The sequence below is a fragment of the Tympanuchus pallidicinctus genome, unplaced genomic scaffold, assembly GCF_026119805.1.
Source record: "Tympanuchus pallidicinctus isolate F22 unplaced genomic scaffold, pur_lepc_1.0 scaffold3, whole genome shotgun sequence".
Taxonomy (NCBI): domain Eukaryota; kingdom Metazoa; phylum Chordata; class Aves; order Galliformes; family Phasianidae; genus Tympanuchus; species Tympanuchus pallidicinctus.
The window spans coordinates 102318001-102342989 of record NW_026294747.1 but is presented as its reverse complement, the minus strand read 5'-3'; the positions used below and the strand labels follow the sequence as shown (position 1 = coordinate 102342989).

The 24989-nt window shown below is 38.8% G+C and overlaps 1 protein-coding gene across 1 annotated transcript in view; it reads left to right on the top strand.

The window, feature by feature from the left end:
• Positions 1–24989, top strand: part of GLB1 (galactosidase beta 1) — a 44179-nt gene that overhangs the window by 13758 nt on the left and 5432 nt on the right. The window contains exons 3-14 of the mRNA XM_052694304.1: positions 6409–6559; positions 6838–6898; positions 7975–8069; positions 8836–9016; positions 9824–9882; positions 10725–10846; positions 10954–10994; positions 12241–12353; positions 14883–14957; positions 19748–19837; positions 21455–21568; positions 22394–22525. Coding sequence (XP_052550264.1) covers positions 6409–6559; positions 6838–6898; positions 7975–8069; positions 8836–9016; positions 9824–9882; positions 10725–10846; positions 10954–10994; positions 12241–12353; positions 14883–14957; positions 19748–19837; positions 21455–21568; positions 22394–22525 — 1234 coding nt within the window. The remainder of the gene's footprint in view (positions 1–6408; positions 6560–6837; positions 6899–7974; positions 8070–8835; positions 9017–9823; positions 9883–10724; positions 10847–10953; positions 10995–12240; positions 12354–14882; positions 14958–19747; positions 19838–21454; positions 21569–22393; positions 22526–24989) is intronic.

The following is a 24989-nucleotide window of genomic DNA, read 5'->3' as shown; positions in this document are numbered from 1 at the left end:
AAAGCATACTTCTGGTATACAGGAAGGACTGGCCTCTTGGTGTTAGGGTCTTCAGGATTGTTTATGTTCAGGTACAAAAGATATGATACAGCTGCTTCCTTGAGAAAATGTGACTTGCTGCAGCCTTCGCTGTTTTTAGTGGATCATTAATTACAGGGGGAAAAAGGCTTATCACAACCTCCTTTCCACTATACAACAGTTTGGAATTTATTTGTATTTTTCTCCCAACATTACTTACCTATGGATTTTTTTTATGCTGTGGTGAAAATAGGTCTCAAATGTATATCTTACAGACAAAAGGTACCTCAGAGCCCTGCATATTCTATAAGAATCAAATACATGAATCTTGACACTAATTGACACTAATTTCTCTCTACCCCTCTCTTAAAAAAATAAAGATGTTTTTTGGCTGTGCTTGAAGATAGAATCAAGCTGTACAGCTCTTGATTATTTGATATGAAGCTATAAATTTCCACATTACTCCAAATAGCTCTGCTGCGATTTTGTGTATTTTGAATAAAATGATTATTATTCAGTTGTGTTTCTGTCTTTTTCTTTTCCTGCTTACTGTTCTGGGGATAAGTGAAAGTGTTAGCAAGAGACTGAGATACTAGTTGCATGAAATCATTCTGGGATAGGCAGCAGCATTGCCAGATGTTCTGGCAGAATGTGGCTATAGGGCGCCCTATGTTTGAGCTACCTTTTAAGTCTTTCACTGGTTGGTGTTATTCCATCCTACCTGGTCTTGAACTCTTCTGGGGCTGGGACATCCACAGCTTCTCTGGGCAACCTGTTCCACTGCCTCATCATCCTCTTTGTGAAGAATTTATTTCCAGCATCTAATGTAAATCTACCCTCTATTAGTTTATAACAGCTCTTGTCCCATACCTACCTCCACCAGAGGGAGTGCCTCTCCAACTCTCCTGTAGGCCCATTTAGGTACTGAAAGGCCACAATCAGGTCTCCCCAGAGACTTCTCTTCTATGGTCTGAACAAACCCAACTCTCTTAGCCTGCTAGCTCCTTCAGCCTGTCTTATTGGAGAGGTGCTTCAACCCTCTGATCATCTTTGTTGCCCTCCTCTAGACCTGAATATTTTAAGCAGTAACAGGATATGAGATCATTTGAGAATATTGTAGGAAGCCTGACTTTACGTTAAAGCTGAAAATATTGACATCTAACCCTTCCAAATAGCAGAATGAAATCTGATTATGTGGTGTGACATCCCAGAAGATGAGGTATTATGCCTAGGAACCCCCTCTCTGCTCCCCTCTGCATGCTACTTGCAGAGACATCTGGTCACCCAACTGTAATTGTCCTTGTTTTCAGTTACTGAACTATGATATGTGAACTAGAAATGGGTACAGTCACAAACATGGGTAGAACTGAAAGTTGTAGGTTTTACAATGGAGGAGATAAACAATTAACCACTAGATGGAGCTAAACATTTACAGGACTGTAGAAACTGAGAAATTTCGTGGAAGAATTAGCAGTTACTTAAAAGTTCAAAGAAATGTATTTATTAGGAAAGGAAAACACCTGTAGAAATTCCATGTAGGAAAGAACTGCTGTTTAGAATATCTTTGCATTAAAAAAGAGGAACCAAGGAGATTCCCGTTCATGGGATGCAGCACGGAACGTTACCACCAAGCAGGAGGAAAAGGCTGGGGTACTCAGTGCCCTCTTTGCTTCTGCCTTTAGCAGTCAGATGACTTATCTGCAGGGTTCTCAGCCTTCTGAGCTGGAAGACTAGGATGGGGAGCAGAATAAAACCCAGTAATTCAGAAGGAAACAGCAACCTACTACTCCACCTAGACTATCACAGATTTAAGGGGCCGGGTGGGATCTACCAGAGGGTACTAAAGGAGCTAGTGGAAGTGTTTGCTAAGCCACTTTCTGCTGTTTGTTGGCAGTCCTGGTCAGACTAGTCCCAGATAACTGGAGAGACATCCTTGTAGAAGGAGGATCCAGGGAACTACTAACCTGCCAGCCTGACCTCAGTATTGGGAAGGGTCTTGAAGCAGATCGTTTTGAGAGCGAGCACACAGCATGTGAGAGACAGGCAGGTGATTAGGCCTAGCCATCATAAGTTAGTGAAATGCAGGTCCTGCTTGACCAACCTCATCTCATTCTATGACCAAGTGACCCACCTAGTGGATGAAGGAAGGCTGTGGGTATCCTAGACTGTACTAGATTTTAGTAAGGCCTTTGACTCTTTCCCACACTATTCTCTTGGAGAAACTGGCAGCCCATGGCTTGGACAGAGGTACTCATAGCTGTGTGAAAAACTGCCTGAGTGGCTGGGCCCACAGAGTGGTGGTGAATGGAGTTAAATCCAGCTGGTGACCAGATGGATCTTTATTGATGATCTAGACAAGGGGATTGAGTGCGTCTTCAGTGTGTTGGCCGATAACACTAAGTTGGGAAGAAGTATTGAGTTGCTTGAGGGTAGGAAGGCTCAACAGAGGGGACTGGATTGTCTGGATTGATGGGCTGAGGCTTGCTGTAAGAGGTTCGACAGGATGAAGTGCCAGGCAGGTCATGGACTTCAGTCGCAGCAACCCCAGGCAACACTACAGGCTTTGGGCAGAGTGACCTAAAATGCACATGCCAGAAAAGGATCTGGGAGTGCTAGTTGACAGCCAGCTGAACATGAGCCAGCAGTGTGTCCTGAAAGGCCAATGGCATCCTGGCTTGTATCAGAACTAGTGTGGCCAGCAGGAGTAGGTAAATGATCATCCCTTTGTACTTAGCTCTAGTAAGGCTGTATCTCAAGTACTGTGTTCAGTTTTGGGCCCCTCACTACAAGAAGGACATTGAGACCTTGGAGCATGTCCAGTGAAGGGCACTGAAGCTGTGAAGGGTCTATAGCACAAGTTTTATGAGGAATGGCTAAGGGAGCTGGGATTGTTCAGTCTGGAGAAAAGGAGGTTTGGAAGAGACCTGATCGCTCTCTACAAACACCTGAAAGGAGGTTGCAGCAGGTGGAGGAGTGGGGGGGGGGGGGGGGGGGGGGCAGCCTCTTCTCCCAGGTGAAACTGATATCGCTAGAGAGAATGGCCTCAAGTTGCACCAGGCGAGGCTCAGGTTGGATGTTAGGAAACATTTGTTCTCCAAAAGAATGGTAAGGCACTGGAATAGGCTTCCCAGGGAGATGGTGGAATCATTGGCTCTGGCGGTTCAGTAAGTGTGTGGAAGTGGCCCTGAGCAATGTGAGTAGTGGGCATGGTGATGATGGGTAGACTGTTAGATTAGATAATCTTAGAAGTTTTTTCCAATACTTAGTGTTCCATGAAAAAAAAAAAAACCCACAGTTTGCTTTTTCTAAAACTCATGTAATTCAACTAGTATGTGTAAAGTGCTGTTTTGTTACTTATGAAAGCAGTACAAGCTGTTTAATTTTATAAAGGGGAGGGGGGAAACACAACACAAGTATTACAGAGAGAATTATACTGTGTTTTGCAGTGGCAGAACTGTTGTTGTTTTGCCTATTGATGTATCTCTGAAATAGCAGAGAAAAGTTTCAAAGAAAAAGGTTATGGGCTAAAGCTTACAAATTGTATGTAAGTGGAGATTAAATGTCATTATTAGTTAAATGATTTGAAGTCATTGCTAGCTGCAGAAAATAAATTCACGGATTTGAGTGTATTAGAATTTTTAAAGCAGTCAAAGATGCTTTTATATTATCATTCATTTTTTAAGAAATGAATTTCAAATAAGAAAGCATTTCAAATACATTTTCCTCTTAACTTTCTTTACTAATTTTTTTTTTTTAGCCTTGTGAGGCATAAAATTGTGGCTTTTATTTTAATTTTTTTTTTCAATTGGTTGGAAACAGAAATGCTGAGGTACTGACAGGCTGACTCCTGTCCTTACCCCTGCCATCAAAATGGTTCCAAAGAATGTTTATCAATCAGGTGATAGGCGCTTTATATATAAAAGTATAAATATAAATATATATATTAAAAAAAAAATCAAACTTTGGGACATAAAATTGTGTCTGGAAGAACTTTTTAACTTTTTTCCATTCTGACTATAAGGGATCTTGTGAAACCCTCATCCCCATCTCACTATGTTAGGTGTTCAGATTTATTACCAGAACAAGTTCCTAAAACCCTCCAAGCAGCATATTTTCATAAATAACAGGTTTCAAGGTGTAGCTAAATTACAGTTAGAATGCTTTTCTTACATGAACCTATAATTTCCTTATCAGTAGGAATAGCTTATGGGGCAGCTTGAGAAGAAAGGACTACAAGCAATTATTGTCTTTCTGTAGCACTCTTTCAGACAATGAGAAAATTACAGTGAAGTTAATACCAAGTCATCTTTATTTAGCTCAAACAGGGGTATTTGTTCAGGGAATGGATTGCTGCATAAGCATGCCTGTTAATATAACCCAGATAGAGTTGTCTCTTTTGCAGTGCTGATGATTTGTAATCATGTGGTAATTTACAGTAGAACCTACACACCTTTTTTCCTTCTGTTAATGTCATATGTCCTTTTCATTCTAAATTTTTATCTTTGCCTTTGCAAGGGAGAAGAAGAAAGTGATAACTCTTAATTTCCATGTTGATATCAGGCCATGTTGCTGATTAATTACGAACATGTAGAAACTTGAACATGATTGCTGATGGACTTCCACCTGCCCCACCTTTGCCAATCAGATGGCAACAAAAGCTTTGGATATAGCATGACTTAACAAAGAAACATGACATATTTCTCAAAATAGCCTGCTGCCTTCCCAAAGAATTCGTGGTTCTTATGCTTCAGTTAATTTTTGTTCTTTGTTAATGTTATATCAACTTCCCTGTTTTTGTTTTTTTTGCTTGTTTGCTTCTAGGAATGTCATCCATCACGCTACCAAAAGCCTTGCTAAGTCAAGAGACATCATTTTATTTTTATTTTTTTCTCTTCCCTAGCTGTTTAGGCCAGTGTTACTTTGAAAGAATGAAACTAGATGTATCTGTTCTTGGCAAATCTAGTTGGTTGTGTTTCTTTTTTTAATCACATCATGACATGAATCATGCGGTAGCTTTTCTGGTACCTTTCCTAAGCTTGGAGTTAAATTGGCATGTTATTTTCTATAATATTCTTTCCTGCTATTCCCTTTCTTTTTTTGTAAGGAAGATATCATCTCGAGCCACATACATGTAATACAGAAGAATAGTTCTGACAGTAACGTAGCTGTTAGTGCTTAAAGCAAACTCAAGTTATTTCTGCAGTGGTAATCAGGATAAAGATATATTGAAAAGGGAAAGTAAGCACAGTATGGTACTCTACTGTATTGGCCTTTTTGAGGTATGTTGGTTTTTTTAAATAGTAATTTACTTTATCTACTTTGATTTTTAACCATCTCTGAACAGCTTGCTTCTCTGCTTGAAACACAGGCAAAATACATAAAACCAAATTAACAATTAATGTATTTTAGTGTGGTTTACATATTCACCAAATACGTGTGTGCTTTGTTCTAACAAGTGAGTTAATTGAGCACTTTGGAAGCAGTTACATCAGATTGACAAAGAAATAAAATATATAGCAGAGGGAGGAAAATCTGCATTTTGCCGTCTGTTGAATATGTTGCTTGGACTCTATCCTGGCATACAAATTTTAAGCTTTTGCTTTTCAAACAGAGATTTGCAGTTTGGCATTTGTGAGGAAATAAAACTAACTACCATTTCTGAAGCATTATCATATTGCTTTTTTTTTTTAATCTGTTCATTTGCATGTATTTCCGATTCCAGTATGATCACAGGTGATTGAAATAAATGTGTTCATGTGAGGGTTCCTATTTTTTCTTTGTTATTGAAAGCAATGTTTTCTACATTCTCTTTTCCTGTTGGGGTAGTTCTTACCAGGTTAACACTGAGCATGAAAACAAACCCAAGCAACAGAGGTGTTGCTGGAGAGGCTCTTTGCTTGGCTAACCACAGTTTCGGTTTTACACGCTTTCTCAAATTTGTACTCTGGAACAGTGGCACCACTTCTATTAGAGGAATCACAAACCTACGTGCAAAAAGTAAATGCATGGAGAACGAGTTTTCCTGTTCTCTCAAATCCTTATCTAGGCTTTATCAATCTCTGATTTTAATGTCTGCCTCTGCTACAGCTGCCACTTAGCGCTGGGCTAAGAGACAACTCGTGGTTGTTCTGCATGGGCTGTAAGCTACAACAGTGCTTGTAATAGTTGGTAGGTAACAAATATCTTTATTACTCTGCAATCAAGAGATTGTTTGTTTTTTTTTTCTTTCGTCTTCTGGGAGAGATTCTGTGATGTGGTGGCAGTTTCCTACGTTCTGGAAGTAGGAGAGAAGTGTGGCAAATGTTGATCTGCTTGTTTGGCAGTTTTATTACTGCATTGAAATAGGGCTCTATTATTTTCCTAATGTCAGATTATCTCCTCTCTTGATAGGTATGTACCATGGAACTACCATGAAACCCAGATGGGCGTGTATGATTTTTCTGGTGACAGAGATCTGGAGCATTTCCTGCAGCTTGCTAGTGAAACTGGCTTGCTGGTGATCCTAAGAGCTGGACCTTACATCTGTGCAGAATGGGACATGGTACAGCCTTTTGTAACAGTTACTTTGTTTGTAGGGTAAATACAATGCAAGGATTTCTGTCTTAGAGTAGACAAGGGAACTTGATGTATCCTCAAAAAGACTTCTGGTTCACTGTATTTAAACCAACATATTCTGACTTTCTACAGTGTGAACTTAAGTAATAGTTGTTTTGCTTATATAAAAATAAATCTACAAGTTCAGTATATGTTTTGATAATAGACTAACTTCCTCTTATTTCCTGAAAGAGGTCGCTGAAATGCTTCCAATTCTTTTCCCAGGGTGGTCTTCCTGCATGGCTGTTGGAGAAGGAATCTATTGTTCTGAGATCTTCTGATTCAGGTAAGGGCATCAGAAATATCTGGCAAAAATATTCTTCAGCAACAAGGTGGCTTACTGTTTGAGGTTATTTCCAGGTAATTCATATTCACATATTTCTGTTAAAAACTATGCACTCAATAAATATATATAGCAAACAAGGAGGGATTGAAAATCATGCACCTTCTGTCATTTCAGGAATTACAGGCTGAGTCCTTAAGGTGGATGCATGCCCTAGAATTTGTGGGTGTTTTTTTTTTTTTTTTTTTGGCTTGTTTATTTTATTTTCAGAAGTTGATTTTCTAAGAAAATGACTGAAATAATTAAAAAAAAAAAAAAAAAAAGTCACGGTGGAACCACCCTGTCTCTTTGCTCCAGAAACCTTTTGTTAAGAACTTCTTAAACAACCATCAGTTGCAGTTAAATTTAAAACTGTTACAAGTTTCAAAGCTGTTGACAAGTTTCATCAAACTGGTACCAAGTAAAAAATTTATTGTCATCATTAAAGAAATGGCAAGTAGCTCTCAGCTTTGACTTTTTTTCTCTTGATTTTACAACTGGCCACTCACTGTGGGAATTCTTCCTAGCTGATCGGTGTGCATGAAATTCTGGAGCTAAATGCAGCACTCTTAATGTCCTGGACAGGATTTATAGACATGAGGTGAGACAGGATATCGGAGAGGGGATCTGGGACAAAGATGTAGATCCATATCGTACCTGACTTTAGTTCTGCTCGTTGTGAGAGAAGCTATCTATTTAAAAAAAAATAAAAATAGTACAGATGGAAACACTTGTTGAAATGCATTAGAACAACTTGTGTGAGACACATTGAAGCCTCTGGTGTTCTTCAAAGTTCATCAGTATTTCATGTTTTATTATTTAGTAAACTGTAGTGGAAGCTGACATTTTTGAATGAGTGTAAGGACACGTCAGTTCATTAAGTGGCATTCTGATATACTTTAATATTTAGAAATTTATATTTATTTACATCTATCTGTTTTACATGGTAAAAACTACACATACAGTAAAACAAAGAAACAAACAAAAAAGACAGAGAAAAGCAGAGAAGTTGTGAACCATTTACACTTTATGCATTACAGATTACCTGACAGCAGTGGAGAAATGGATGGGGGTCCTCTTGCCAAAGATGAAGCCTCACCTCTATCAAAATGGAGGTCCAATCATCATGGTACAGGTAACTATCAGAAAAACAAATAAATGCAAGCAGTGTGGATGCATATATTGTTCTTGTGGATGCTCCATAAGTGTTGGCTAGTAAGGTACAAAAAAGTTTCTTAACAGTTTAAGGTAGCTGGAAGATTCATTGGAGTCTCTTATTCTAAAGAACTGAAGGTACTGTCTGCAAAATTCAGAGTGCTCCATCACAGTTGTTCCCAAAACTATGGAAAACAATAATGCAAGCTTATGGAGCTTTTTTAGATCTGAGGTTTATGCCAATTCTCACATCAAGCCAAAATACGTTATGGTTACCTAAACTCTTCTGATGGGAGGATTTGCTGCAGATAGGAGCAAGAGCAGTATGAAATAAGCCTCAAACTTTTATCCAGAAGAGCTTAAAAATTTAGACTTTTTTGTTTTGATCACCTGATTTGAGCTGTAAATGTTTCAGGGTACAGTGCTGTGCATTGTTGGTATGTATTTTCTCTTAAATTATTAAATATGTAGGAGTGCTTGTTCAATTTTCTTAGTATTTGACTGTAGCAAAAGCTTTGAGCTGCTTATTTTAATCTCCTTGCAGTGATTGCTGCAGCATGAGATGCCGGTGAGGAGTGCCTATAAGTGTTCCTTTCTGTTATTCTTCGTTTCTGGAATTCTAAATGGTATTTTCAGCATTTCTTTCAAAGGAAGAAGAGTCTTGCATTTGAACTTCCAATTTTGGGCGTTAGATGCAACCTGGAATTCGCTACTTACTGCTCTGCTGACTTGTTTTTGCTGTGCAGGTGGAGAATGAGTATGGAAGCTACTTTGCTTGTGACTATGACTATCTGCGTTCCCTCCTGAAGATCTTTCGCCAGCATCTTGGGGATGAGGTGGTGCTGTTCACAACTGATGGTGCAAGCCAGTTTCATTTGAAATGTGGAGCTCTTCAGGGTCTTTATGCGACAGTAGACTTTGCCCCAGGTTGGACAGCTGTTTGTTACCAAAATTAAAATAAAATGTGCACACTGCCACAATTTGCTGTGACACAGGTCTGAAGAATGATCAAGCAACCACAGTGTGTTTGGAAAGTGTCCATTTGATGGAAGAGGGAAGTTGAGGCTGTGAACACTCATATTCTGCACAGATTTGCAAAATAGGCTTAAAGCACAAGAAACAAATTCAAAGATGGATCTTTCCAGTTTATTTTGTATTTGTGACTTTTTATGTATGTTATTCTCTTTATAGTCAAACATACACTCCTAGTAGAAATTCATTTTTTATAAATGGATTGAAACCAAGAACTCCTTCACGTGTATCTTTCATGATGAGAATGAGCTGCTCATGAGTAGTTATTTCTGTTTCCTGTGTTTTAAGCCACTAGGATTGCTCAGAAGTGAAACTCCTTTTTACAAACTGCCTGAGAGAGGAAGACTGTTCTTCCCCATCCTCTTGCTACCACAATCACAGGCTGACAGTTCCAATGACTGAGTAGTAATTCTGACACATCTCAGGGTTTTTGGAGCCAATATGTCATTCGTGAGAAGAGCTGGGTTTTCAGAGGATGTACCTCAAAAACAGAGATATGCATGCATACATGCATGAATTCATGTGTGCATTTTAAATAAGTTCTGCAACTTAAGCACTACAATGAAGCATGTTCATTCCTACATTCTCCAAAGTTTCTTGTTTATGTTTTTACTAGATGTTGGAAAGGAGGTATGGCACTTTTTCAGTTCTTTTTTTACTGGAATAAGTTGAGGATATTGCAACTCAATCTTCTTTTAATAGGTGGAAACGTCACAGCAGCATTCTTAGCTCAGAGGAGCAGTGAACCTACAGGCCCTTTGGTATGTCTTTTAATTTACATTCTTATATCATTCCTAATCTTAGTGGTTAACAACAGATGAGTTGACAACAGTTTCTCAGGAATGTTTACAGAGATGTCATTTCTAAATCAGTCAGAAAAGCTGAACAGAGGAGCTTCTGTGTGTTTGTCAAATCCACATTAAGTGTTCTGCAGATATTCTTTTGGTCCCAGGAGATACCAATTTTCAGTATTTTTCCTTATAAAGACAAATGTTTACATAGCAGCGGAAACAGTATGATTAGATGCATTAGTCATGAATGTGGGTGGGTGGAAGTTAAAGGCAACATTAAAAGGGTAGATTAAATGTTGCTTCCTGTTTTCAGCTACTCTAGAGCTTCTACACAACCTATAATGGGATGTGAGATTACTGGAAGCCATTTTGACAAAAGAGAAGACCCTTTAAGGGAACTGCTTCTGTGCTGTAAAATCATTTGGGATGCTACTTGAGTGTTTGGAAGATTTATTTTTCATTGCATCTAATATAATCTACAAACTCTGCAGAGAATTTGTTCCATCATTTATTTTTATGCCAACTATCTGAAACATTAAGTTTGACAGGTTCTAAGGAAATCTGTGTTCTTTAGTACTTAAGCAATGATTTTCAAAGTGCATGTACAAAATTATTGGAAAGATAGTTTAGTCTCTTTGAGTCACCTACTAAAAAAGACTGATTTAAATGTATACTCTGCTGTATTTATAAAGTTTAAAAATAGTTAAAATGGTTCAAGGTACCTTTTTTCATTCTCTCTTACAGCTAGTAACCCAAGTCGTGTTGCATTCTGTTCTTGCACCCTCTTCATATTTTTCCCTTCCTCCTTTCAGGTTAATTCTGAGTTTTATACTGGATGGCTGGATCACTGGGGGCACCGTCACGTTGTTGTACCCTCACAAACTATAGCTAAAACACTTAATGAAATCCTGGCACGTGGTGCTAATGTTAACCTGTAAGTGTGCCTTCAGTGAAGGGTAATTTGGGGTGATTTTTCTTTTTTCCCTCATTTCTTCAAAACCTGATTAAAATGGTGGCTTTTCTTGTTTTGATTTGTTTTAGGTACATGTTTATAGGTGGAACTAACTTTGCCTACTGGAATGGTAAGAAATTATTTAAATTAATCTTATGATAGAGTAGAGCTGCTTATGTGTTAAACAGAATCATAGAATGGTCTGGGTTGAAAACGTCCACGATGATCATCTAGTTTCAACCCCCCTGCTATGTGCAGGGTCACCATCCACCAGACCAGCCACGTCCAGCCTGGTCTTGAATGCCTTCAGGGATGGGGCATCCACAGCCTCCTTGGGCAACCTGTTCCAGTGCTTCACCGCCCTCTGTGTGAAAAACTTCCTCATAATATTTAACCTGACCCCCACTGTCTCAGTTTAAAACCATTCCCCTTTGTCTTACTGCTATCAACCCCATGTAAACAGCCATTTCCCCTCCTGTTTATATGCTCCCTTCAAGTACTGGAAGGCCACAATGAGGTCTTCCTGGAGCCTTCTCTTCTCCAAGCTAAACAAGCGCAGTTTCCTCAACCTTTTTTCACAGGAGAGGTACTCCAGCCCTCTGATCATCTTAGTAGCCCTTCTCTGGATCCGCTCCAAGAGCTCCACGTCCTTCTTATGCTAGACACAGTACTCCAGATGGAGCCTCACAAGAGCTGAGTAGAGGGGGACAATCACCTCCCTCTCCCTGCTGGCCACTTCTTTTTTTAATGTAGCCCAGGATATAGTTGGCCTTCTGGGCTGCAAGTGCACGCTGCTGGCTCATGTCTACCAGGACCCCAAGTCCTTCTCCACAGGGCTGCTCTCAGTGAGCTCTTCCCCTAGTTCGTATAAATACCTGGGATTGCCCTGGCCCAAGTGCAACATCTTGCATTTGGCCTTGTTGAGCCTCATTTGGTTCATATGGACCCACTTCTAGTGACATGTTCTGTAAAAATGTAAGCTGTGCCTGCCTTCACATGGCAAAAGATGATTGCATTCGCAGTTCTCTGGCTATTGCCAGCATTTTCTGCTAAACACATGGTATTTCACCTTTGCAAAGGGTACTTTTGCTTTACTCAGTGCTGTGAAGCAATTGAAACATGAATAAATTTGCTTCTCTTCAGGATATTTCTAAAGACATTATCACAGCAATGTGAGCTCAGAAGGATGTTGTTCTCCGTAAGGAATATATTCTCAGTGCTGAATCCCAAACACCAAAGTCTACATTGAATCTAAAGTAAAAAGTACACAGATGGGCTGTGTTTGGAGAGAAATTCTGAAAGTTGATCCCCTTGGGAGAGAAAAACACAATTCTTTCACCATTTTTATTAATTGTTTCTTCCTGACTTCTTTTTAGGTGCTAATATGCCTTATATGTCACAACCCACTAGTTATGACTACGATGCTCCACTAAGTGAAGCAGGGGATCTGACTGAAAAATATTTTGCTTTGAGGGAGGTCATTGGTATGGTGAGTATCCCTAGTACATGTTTAGAATGGTTCTTTGAGATATCCCAGGTCTGCATACTCTTGCTCTTGTGTTGATTACTGTTTTCTGCAGGAAAAAGCAGTGAGTTAGAACAAGATCACTAGGCCAACCCAATCCCTTGTGAAAAAGGAGTTTCACCTCTCTATTTTCCTGCTGTTCCAAAGATTCTCTCCTTATTTTCAAAGGAGATACAGTTGCAGGTGTGACACTGAGATGATGCACCTCTGCTTTTTTGCTGGATTTGTTTTCTTTCAGTTTGAGATCAGTAAGCTGAATTGTCTCAGTGGATCCAGAGGGATGCTGGCAGAAAGGGAGCAGAGGGACACGAGAAGCATTTGTCTGGGAGTAGAGATGGAAGACAGATGAATAGTTTTCCCTTGCTGTGTTGATTAGGCACTCAGTTGGCTCAAGCTGGTCACTTGATGTTGGCCTGATAGCACTGCAGCTCTATGCTTTGTCTGTCTGTCTCCTGTACTTCGTGCTGTTCTTTTGGGTCTTGTAAGTAGGAGCATGATTACACAAGAGAATGCATCTTGCTTTAGAGATGCCACAAACTGTAGATCATGGGTGGGACCAACTTTGCCTTTGCTATAAAAATGTTTTGAAGTGACTAGGATCTCTACAAACAGAAGCATGGAGTGAAATATGGAACCTGTATCTGGATTTTGAATAGACTTGCATTGGAGGCCATTCAGGAAAGGCTTAAAGACAAAGTCCCTGGGAATCCTGAAACTTGTACTCTCATCTCTCCCTATTGCATGTCAAAGCATTCCTATTCTTTAGGAGACACTTTTGGTTGAGAGTAGGTCTGCTGAAGTTATATTGTGTTCAGAGTAAAGCATGCCTTTATCTCCCCACCTGTAGAAGGCCTGGTGTGGAATGTTTTCTTTCTTCATTATTGCTCAGCTTTACACTGATGGGATAATTTTGATAGTCTTTTGAGTCCTTTGTATCTTAGGCTAGATACAGCTTTTTCTCAAGAGAAAGATACCCAAGCTTCTTGTTTTTGAGTTATTTTCTTCAAGGCAAGATCTCTATGAGAAATGTAAGTAGTGTTCCTGTGCTGTGAGGTAGTCTTGATCAAATCAGTGTAAGTAAAGATGTGTAAGGTCATCGTACAGCTTTTTTGGCGCGGTTTCTCTCTTCTATATCCATAGAATCTTGGTGAAGGCTTTCTGTCTCTGCTATGCCTTCTCACCTTGAAATAATATGTCTACTCAGTGCAGGTTGTACTGATGTTGATGAAAGAAAATGAAATTGACAATAACTAACAACTGCTTTCAAAACATTATCTGTGCTACAAGGCTAACCTATTTTAATCTTGAGTCTTACACAGTTGGTTTCAGTTAATAAATGCAGTAAAAGGGAAGAGTTTCAGTCCAAAAATTCTTTCAGTTGCTGGCTGTATTTTTACCATTTGGGCTAAAATTTTCTACTCTTCTTTTCTTGGCAAATATAGTTTTTGTTTGATTTTAGTGTAATGTCATTTTTTTGTTTGTTTTTAAGACTGTTTTGATTATTTTCAAATACAAAGAGGAAGACACAAAACAGTTACAGTGATATCAATTAGTTTTAATTAGTTTTTAGTTGAGTTTGGCATAGAGATACTAGAAATTATACTGCTATTTGTTTAAAAAGCAATCAGACCAACTAAACAAACAATAGGTTGTCTTGGTGAGAGAAAGCTTTTGAGCATTAGTTTTATGTTGCATGTACCATGTTAAGGCCAACAAATCATATTTTGTGCAAAACCTTCCAAATTAAAATCAAAATCCCAACAGAGAATGCCCTTTGAATAAATGAAAGAATAGGTAGGAAAAGTGGACATAAAGCAAAGAATAAATAATGGGAAGAGAGAGAGAGAGATGGTATGGGAAGAAGGTAAGAAGGTTGTAGGCTGAGAAAGAAGGGGGGCTACAGTGTGTGGCAGAGTCTAGATCAGTTGTCTAGATTTACCTCTTTTCAAGAGTGTCCATCACTTCCACGTTTGTTTCTATATTAGCTTCCTGCTAATCTAAGTTTTTCTCCAGCCTCCTTTTGTCAGTGAGCCACTAGGGTTTAGAGGTTGCCCAGCAGCCTAGTAGCAGCTAACAAAGTTATTTTCCACTGGCTGTGAGGTTTTCACAAGTATTCATGAAAGAAACCTGCCCAGAAGGTAATGAGATGGTAATGCACGCTATAGCCACAGGAGGGCTCCAAGAACGCTGTGATGCTGTGACAGCTTCTTACTTTGCTTTTTCATTTTGGAGGGTTTTGCTTTTTTATTTTTTACATTGTTACCTCGAGTTCAGTATTTGCAAAAAAACCCCCAACCCTGTATTTACTGCAATCAGACTGTTTCTTTGTGAAGCCTCCCTCTGAAACTGGGTGCCAGTGTAATCCACTAGCACAGTGGAACTACTTTCAGCTTAAGCTCTACTTCCATAAGTTGTAAAATGAAAAGCAAGAATTCAGTTAAGACATGTTTATATTTAAGTTTTATGTATTTTTTTCCCTCCTTCTCTTCCTAGTATAACCAGTTACCAGAAGGTCTTATCCCTCCAACAACATCCAAATTTGCCTATGGGAAGATTCGCTTGCAGAAGGTAAACTGACATCTGTAATATGCTAAGTGTATCTTTCTGTAATGCTGTTGGCTTCTTTTTTTTTTTTTTTAATATGTTTGAAAGTGTCATGACAGTCTCTAGGTATCATACAAAATAGGAGGAAAAACCTCAAAAGCAAATTTTCAGGAAGGGTAGGACAGAGCTTGGGAATTAGAAACCATGTCCTTGCTGGAAAATGATAAATGTGTTATCTCAATGTAAAAAATGATTTTTACTACATGCCATTTGTGTATGAAGTCTTACTAAACTAGAAGTAATACATTCTTAGCACAGTAGAGTCTTAGTTGTCTGAGAACTGATGTATAAGTAGTGTAGCAGGAGAAATGCTAGCATAAGAAATATGTTTCTGTAGTTGGTGATGCCTCTGATGGCAAAGGAGTAGGTGGTATGTATGTATCTTTTAGATAAATACTTTGAGTACTTGTAAAATGTAAAAATGGAACACTTGTAATGAATTAGAAAGTCTGGTCAGTATAGTTTCTTGCAAGAACTGTGAAAATCTGTAACTAATGAAAGAAACTTCTTGCTGAAGGAAAAGCAAACGGAACTCAACCTGACTGTATCTTCTTTGGTAACTGACATGTGACTGATCAGCACATGAGTAGCTGGCACCATCCATCCTCCATTTATAGCATCATCCTTCATGGTTAGAGACAGTTTTGTAAAATGTGGTTAATAACTTGTTTCCTGCACTGGATGTAAAATACGGTCTAAGAGAGTAAAGAGACAAAGAGGTATGAACTTGTCTCTATTCAGTCTGCTGTTCCCAGTCAAATTGTTTGGAGGTGGAAGATTACTGTGATTGCTGTAGTAAATACTGTAATTCATAACAGTTCAGTGTATATTTTGTATGCTTAATTTGGCAGCTGCTGTTCCAATCCACAGTTTATCTGATCTGTTACGAGCTGCAGCTGAAGTGTTGGAAAAATTTGGTGGTGATAAGGCTTTGCAGATGTTTTTTGAGTCATCCCACACAAGTGGTGGGCAGGAATCAGTTCTTTGTAAAAGTGACACAACTTTTGAATTTGTCACAGATTTATATCATTTTCAGCAATCTCTGTGTACCTTCAGACCTTTTAGGTCAGGGTTGCCATATGAGGTTTCTGAATTGGTTACATTTGGTAGTGACTAATTTTATACTGTTATCTGTACACCCACCACTTCTGCTGCTGTAGTGGGTTGCAGGCACTCAGAAACCTCGCAATCAGATTTTGTCTCTGCTCTTTATTATGATTTATGCCTTTCAGATAGGACAGTCTAGTTTCATGGGAATTACGAATTTTCTCTTTTCTGTCTCCAAAAATGAAAGCTGCAAAGCATCAGGACCAGAATCCTGTCTTACAGATGCGTGGTCAGGGCAAATGACTAAACTGGCTCAAGTATCACAGCTTTGACCTGACCATCACACTGGAAACCCTGTTCCTTTTCCCTTCTACCTCCAACACTTCCTGCTTGTTTGAGGAGGTGTGTTTTATTCTGAACCCAGCAGTTCTAGAAAGCAAGATGGCATTTCTAAGCTATCAGGTGTGAGGTTCCAGTCATTTTCTGTACATATATTGTCATCTGTACTGAAAGCCTCTAGAATTGTTTTCTGGTAAGAAAATTGTTTTTCCTCTGTAAACTCACTGTTTTACTTCAACTTCTGTTTACTCCTTTGCTTAGTTAGAGTGCAACACAGAACAAGTCACAAATCACAGAAGGTTGTACTGTTCCTGCCAAAGCTGTCCACTCCTACTGTAACAAGGTTCAATGCCTCTTGTCTAGAGAAACCTGAATGTATTTGGGTGACTTGTCAGATAGGAGTTGTTGAAAATAATGTAACTTTGCTTTGGGTGATCCTTGGAGGTCCCTTCCCACTCAGGATATTTTATGATTCTATAGTGATCTTCCCAGCTGTAGCAATTTGCAGTAACAGTGCTGGAACAGGTACTGTGTGAAAACTCCACTGTGCAGTTGTGGTTCAGCAGTTAGTCGTTAGCTGAGCAGCAAATCCACTGCTATGAACCAACTGCTGCAACCTTTCTGCAGAAAGAAACAGGGAACAGACACCAGAGTATTTTCAGTGGATGCATGGCGTACTTTACAGAGGCTCATGTAATTTAGAGTCCAGGTTATCCTCTAATTTTCCCACAAGAGGTTCTGGGACAATTCAGTGCTTGATCAGCAGCTCATTACCTCTAGTTGGAGAGATCCTTGTGCTACTATTATTTCTTAGATGTTTGCACATAAGTTTCACTAGCTCAAAGTCATTCGGGAACTCAACCTGACTGTAAAGCAATAAAACAATAAAACATCCTCACCCATCCTTCTGCTGTTCCCTTATCAGACAGGTGTTCATTTTGAGCTACTGAATGATTTTAAAGAGTTATTCTGGAGGGAAAAGAAAGGGAGGATCTATTGAAAAATAGACCTAAGGATGCTGCCACTACTATGGAAGAGGACAGAAAAGCAAGCAATGAGGAAAGAGCTTGTTGCAGTGATAGAAAAGAGAAATGTATTCATGGTAGGGAATGAGGACAGGCAGAGGTTCAAGCACTGGAATAGGCTCCCCAGGAAGCTGGTTGAGTCACCATCTCTGAATGTGTTAAAAATCCGTTTGGATGTGGTGCTCAGGGACATGATTGAGCAGAGGGTTGTTAGGGTAGCATGGTTAGATTGTGGTTGGACTTGATCTTTAGGGTCTTTTCCAGCCTGAGCAATTCTATGATTCTAGGTAGAGTAGTAATAGGTCGGCTCAAGAACTTTGAGCAAGAAGGCAGAGTTTCAGACTCAGAATGTGGGAAATGTTCTTTGCAGATGCAAATGAAGGTGTCTTCCCGTCCACGGTGTATCTAGTGGCCTTGGAGGCTTGAGAACAGGTGGTAGTTTCTGGTCACCACTCAGGGGGCCCTGAGGAGTGCTTGGTCACAATGAAATGCCTGCCCCAGTATTGTGGCCTGCAGACTTGTAGATCTTGTAGTTGTGCTTGCTTCTTAGGCTGTGAAAAGCTTAAGTTATAGTTATGAATATGGTAGCAGGCAATCTGAGAGGTTTGAGTCGGGGACAAAATTTGGGGTACAAATAGTTTCAGCAGACAGGATGCTGCCAGTAGATGATACCACTCCTGTTGCAGCTGTGTTCTTTCTTTCATGTTTGATCTTTCACTTTGGTTTTGAAAATTTGCTCTGGAGGATCAAAAAGTGTTGCTGTTATTTGTTAGTCATCTGTTGGTTGTTTTTTTTCTGTTTGTTTCTGTGCAGATTACTTTTAGAAATTCTTGACCAAGTTCAAAGTTGGTACTTTTTTAAATTTACTGTTTCTGTTATGATAGCAATTGTCAGCTAAGTAGTAATCAGTAGGAACCTGCAGCAAAAGCAGATCTTGATTTTTGTTCTGTGCACATCATTTAAGAGTGATAAGCTTAATAAAAGATTGCAAAGAAGTTAGTTTCTACCAACCTAGTGCATAGGTCAAACATATAACTCACTCACGTGTGGAACAGAAGCCGCCTTGATAGTGTAAGCTTAGAAGAACATCAGACATGCACACATCTGCAGGCTAATTCTCAGTTCATGAAGGTCCAAAGCAGCACTCATTGCCTGTTAGTAGGCTATGTAAGTGACCACATATGACTTAATACCACTTATGTCCATTCTTAGTTTTATTGTTAGTAGCCTAGGCTGCTAACGCTTGTAAATTTGTTCATTAATTCCATAATCTTTTAGTATCTATGCAGAGATGCTCATTCCTTGCTTCAAAGCTGTTGTACAAGATCCAGTGGTTCAATCTGCTGTGGCCTACTGCATCCTGCATTACAATTTGGGGAATTTTACTCTTTGAAAGCTGATTGTCATCTTAAGTGAAGTGCTTAAGGTGAAAATGTAGGAGAAAGCTACTTCCACGGGAAATTTGGAAGCTGTCATTTGACAGACAGCCTTTTGCCTCAATAAAGGTGTTTAGGTGTGGACTACTGAGGAAGACCCAACCTTCAGGTAGTGAAGGTGTTGCCCTTTGTGTGCTTATGGTCTCCTCTTGCTCTCTTGTTCCTAGTTAGAGCTAAGTTCATTTAGATCTATGTCTACATACTGAAGAAATACTTGCGGATGCATAGATGATTCATGATTACCTCTGTCACGTGTAGAAGGATTTTAAACCAGTGTATATTGCTATGTATTTTATTATTTCAGCAGTTTTCTTTATATATACTGTGCAAAAATTTAATATCTCCATTATTTCGTTAGCTTAAGAAATTTGTATTGCTGTGAATGCACATAGAGATAGTTTTTTCTTTATTGTAAATGCTTCTTTAATTTTTCTTTTTAACTGTTCTTTTTGTTGAGTATTTGAAAGCAAATCTGCGTTTGGGAAGTACTGGGATGCCTTGTGTATAATTAATGTAACAGAGATGGTACTTCTTGTGAAACAGGCTGAGATCTTACATGAATGCTTTTGAATGTTTAAATGCTTTTGACTTCTTGAGCTTGTTAAGGATTAAGCATACTGGTACATGTTGAGTAACATCACATTCATAGTTGATTTTCAGATAGGATTGTGGATGAGCAGAAAACTTGTATAAGCACAAATTTATGTTGCAGATGGGGAACAAAAGGCAATTTAATGGTACGTATGTACCTTCCTTATTCAGCAAGGTAGTTAAGTGCGTGACTAGCCTGTACTTTTTTGCTTATTAAAATGAGTCCACCTATTTATATGTGACACTAAGTTACAACCTTAAAGTTTCTAAAACCAAGTTACGTTTAGGCTGAATTTTACTTCTTTTTCTGCTGCAGGTGGGCAGTGTGGTGGAGGTTCTTGATAGGCTGTCACCTTCTGGACCAGTGAAAAGCACTTACCCATTAACCTTTGTTCAGCTCAAGCAGGTAAGGATTCCTCTGTTAGGCATTTTGCAGTTATTTTGCCAAGTTTATTTGAACATCCCTCTGTTGTATGACTGCTCTTATGTCCAGTGTATTGCACCTTATTTCAGCACAGGAAGTTGGAAAGGATTTTTTGGATATGAGATCTTTCCATATTTGACAGTCCTACTGTTTTGCATTCAAGATTTTCTCTTTTCATGAGTGTAGATATATGCTATATATATTTGTTTCCTCACCTGCTGTCAAAGTGAGAGCACTGGATGAAATGTTGCTTTTTCATGAAGGTCAGGGACCTTGGAGTTGGGGAATGCAATCCATTTGACACTCTTTATGAGCCTTCTACCTATTTTTTTTGTCCTTTCCTTTTACCAAATGCTTGTTCAAGAGAAGAAGTGGTGAAGGAGAAATGTGTTACAACTCGCTGCCCAGGGCATTCTCACTGACTAAGAAAAATACATAACTGTGTTTTGCTATAGCTTCTGCTGACTGCCACTCTCCCCTCTGTTATTTTTCTCTGTCTCTGCATCAATGTCCCCGTCAATTGTGGTGACTTCCATATCTTCCCCCACAGTGGAAGATCTTTCCCTTGCTGCTGAGTGACGATGTATTTCCATTAACAGTATATGGCTCCCTTCTGTGCTGAATTTAACAGAGACTGGAACATGGGTGCTAATTGCCTGTCAGATGCATTTCAGCAGGTGCCTGGGATATTTTCTAAGGCATTAATCAAGTAAGGATTGAGAGTTCAAATTTTTCCTTTCCAAGACTCTAATAGAGAGGTGCTAGAGAAGCTTCACTAAGTAGTACATTGTAGTAGAATGTATTATCTAGTTGGTCTTTATTTCATCCTCTGTTCTTCCCATCTTTGAAGTCTGTTTAGGAAATCTTCTGAGAGACCATTCAGTCGAGCTGCATAATATTTTCCCACATTTTCTTTTCATTTTTCTGGGCACCATTACAAATGTAAGGTAAATGTCATAATAATAGCGAACTGGAAATGTTTACTCTCCCTTCTAATCCAAATCTTGAAGATAAATGGTTTTGTGGCTGCTGACAATACACCTTTTTTACTGGTTTTAATTTGTGTTTCACTTTGTGATGAGAAAAAAGATCAAATGACTATGTTGTCAAAGTCAAATGACTTTGTTTATTTACTGCTGGAGAACTTAGTGGAAAATATTCTAAAATGTTCCCAATAGTTTGTAAAATAGGTAATACTGACCTGATGAATGTGTTGGTTGACAAAGTGCTCTTTGTTATATGAAGTCAGTTATGAAAAGATTTTCCGTCTATTGTTAATTGATCATAATGAAGAAATCATACTGTTAGTCATTAATGGTTTGGTTTTATTGGGGAAATAGATTTGTAGCCAAGACTTTTATCTTTTACAGTTATGTAAATTTACAATGAACAATTCAAAATGGAAACTGGAATTTACACACGTTGCTTAAAAGTCAAAGTGAACTCTAATCTGAAGCTGGTATCTCTGGTAAATACTTTCTGAAGCTAATGAAAGTTTTGTTTCAGCGAGAGTATATTTTACTGCATGACCACAATTGAAGTTGGAGAATAGTGTAGCTGATTAATCTGGGGATTTTTTTCTTTCCTTTTCTTTCTTAGTATTTTGGATTTGTACTGTACAGAACGAAGCTTCCAAAAAACTGCACAGAGCCAACACAACTGAGTTCACCTTTAAATGGAGTCCACGATCGTGCCTATGTCTCTGTGGATGGGGTAAGCGTTGTTTGCTGGTCTCCATTACTATTATGAGTGGCCTTCATGAAAGATATGAACACAATCTGCTTTTTATCTCCTTTCTTCAGCTTACCAAAACAACTTTATCAAATAATATCATTTAATAAGATGCAAAAAAGTATACAGTTGATTTGTAGTAAACATTCGTAGTAATGTTTCAGAAATTACAAAATGTTATTTCAGTTATTGAGGTACTTGAACGTTGATACACATTCATGACATCAGTGAAAAATAAGTAGGAAAAATTGCTGCTTACTTGAAGTTTTTTGGTATGCATACATACACACAGGTACGTATACGCAGACTTACATTTGATGGCTGGCTGCAGTGTGTTCACTGATGTTGCCATGTCAAGCTCTTCTTTCCTGATGTGAGAATGGGAATAAGTAAAGCTAAATATTGATGTAAGCTTAACTGGGATGTGAATCATCTCTTAATCTCTGACACTTACAACATTTTTTCAGTTACTGGATTAATGTTTTGGGAGTGCAACAAAAGCCACTAGAATTGGAAAATTGATTTAGTTGAATTAAACTTCTGAAAGAGATGACTTCGGTTGGATGAATGTGACCAGTGCGACTTGTACATCTATTTGATGTACTGAAATGTGAATATTGACGTACCAGGTTTGTGGGTGTGTGTGCTGGTGTGTAAAAGGAGGAAAGGAAAAGATATATATATTTTAACATTCATTTGTTTCTTACCTTCATCCCTTTCTTTTATTCATGTAAATTTAAGAAAGAGATAGTAGAGGTTTTTTGTTCAATGATTATTGTTTTCTTCTTTTTGGTGTAATTCATATAGGTTCAGCAAGGAGTCCTTGAAAGAGACAAGTCACTAATGATAAATATAACTGGAAATGCTGGAGCAAATCTGGACATCTTAGTAGAGAATATGGGCCGAGTCAACTTTGGAAGATTCAATAACGACTTCAAGGTAGGGAGAAATTTTAAGATGAGCAAAACTGTTTAGATAAACTCAAAAGTAAATTGGAAATCTGTCTAGCATTGATCATGCTTAGCAGCTTGTGAATCCTGAGGTTGTATTTCTGTGTATATTCACATGTGTACACACATACCTTTGTGTATCTTTTTGTGTCCCATATCATTTGTCAGTAGTGTACTCCTGCAACATTTTCAGCGCAGTGATGTGAGGCTGTCTTGCAAGTACTTCACCATGCCACGTTGCCAGTTCAGGTTTGGACTGATCTTATAGAAGTAATCTTCACACTCAAAGCCGTGCTACACTTTGGAGCTGTCACCTCCTGCCATTAGCAGCAATACCACAAAAGAAACACTGAGAAAGGCAGGGGACAAAAAGGAATGTTATCTGGTTTTAGACTTAAGGGGTTTCCCAGTGCTGAGTGACATTTTCTAGTGAAAGGAAGAGAAGTATTAAAAAGGCCAGTCTGATGTGTTTCTGCAGTGTTCACGGCATGCTATTTTATTTTCTTTTTCAGATTTTGATGTTAGTAGATTACGCATAGTATCAGGGTAATGACAGAAAGCTTTACAGTTAAGTTGAGAATTGCAGGCCCCAAAATGTACAAATTGTAAATTGCCGTTAGACTTGGCCTAAATTGATTTGGCAGTGTTCTTTCAGAATGTTGGTCAAATGTTTGTACAGATTAATAACTGTCTGGTGACTGTGGTTCCCTCTGATACTGCAGGTGACACCAATTGGTGGAAGCCCATATTTCCTCTCAGTCTAAATTCTGTCTGCGAGCAGAACTGAGATTTGTCCAAAATGTATCTTGGTTAGATTGGATGCAACAGCAGGAGAAAGACAAACGTCATGGGAATGAAGACACATGCTAAACTGTACCATTGAGTTAAAGGCACATATGCTGTGAGAAAGTAGGAAGAGTGTATAAATCTTACCTTACTTTGTTGATGAGGTTCCAAACTCGGATTGAGTTTGGGCCTGTTACAAATTCCAGTTGAACAGTAAAACATAGATTGGGAAGAGTCTTGTGAGATCACCAGCAGGCAGAATCACCTATTCTCACACTTGTGTTTTGCTGCCGTGAAGAGGATGGGCATCTTTGCATTGATAAAGTATCTGTTGTTTATGGTTAAGCAGCACAGAAGGTTTGATTTAAAGGTGACTAGTTGACTGGTTATCTTATCAAGTGTGTTGTGATGTGAATTTCTAGGTCTATCTCCAGTTATTCTAAGATTCTAGTCAAGGCAAAGCAACTTAGATTTCAGGATGTATAAAAATCTCTGAATTAAATTATCAGTATCTGAGTGTTTTCTGTGCTTGTGACAATTTTCTGTGCTTGGCAATTTCAGAGTGGAGAATTAGTGCTTAATTAGACTGTCATTTCAAGGCTCTGTACTCTTTTTCTGAGTGGCAAGAGAGTAGCTATTTCCCCGGTGTTCTGCTGTCATCTAGAGGCAGCAGAAATGTTGTCTTGATTTATTTAGTAACGGACCAGGTGATAAGGAAATTTATGTACTCCTTGCTAACCTACAGTAATATAATCAAGTGTTAGAAACTGGAGTAGGGAGGTGCTCAGTGCTGCTGTGGTTAAGCTGAAATTCACACTTATACCAGGGTTTCAGCTTTCCAGAGATGAAGTGAAAGCGAATATAGTAGATGTCCACTGTGGGAATAAACCTCTACAAGCACAGTCCTTTCACACAGAAGGAGGAGACGTTGTCCATGTAGCTTTGGAAAATGCGTGTTGCTTATTCCCATAGATTCCTTCGCAAAGAATACCTTAAGGCAAATATTCATTGTGTTGATTTTTGAAAACGGGGGATGATTTTGCCTTTTTAGATATTCTATGGCTTCAAAAATAACATTAGGGGAAGAGGTTTCCATCTTGTTAAGCCTTGGACTTTCAAGACAATAGGGTAGCTTTTCTGGATTTTGTTCAGCTACTTTTTCTCAGTTTTTTGAGTTTGAAGTGGAACCTGGCATCTATCTTTTGGGAAAGAATCTTAAGCAGATACTGGTTTTAAAACATCCTGCTGGTTGAGGCCTTGTTAAAGGAAACGTAGGAAGAAAGAGTGTGGTTTCTGGGTTTGTTTGTTTCTTTGTTTTTCACACTCACTGCCATTTACATCTTTATTTTACTTGGAAAATTCATGTCCCAATCTGATCTCTTGCGTGTGCATTCTTATGCTGACCAAAGAAAGAGTGCCTTTAGGCACCTCAACTCATTTGAAAACCACACCATTCTTAACACCTAGAAGTAGATGAGAGACAGGTTAGAAAGTTTTGACTAAAACTTTGTTGCATTACTCCAAGTGTTTGCCAGATAAAGTCTGGGTTGTAGAGAAGAGTTCTGCCACTTAACTCTGTGCAGATACTTTATTTTCAGGTAAGCAAAGGAAGTTCTTGTTCTGCTTATACTGATCACTAGGCTTGTGATGTCAGTGCAGTGTGTTTT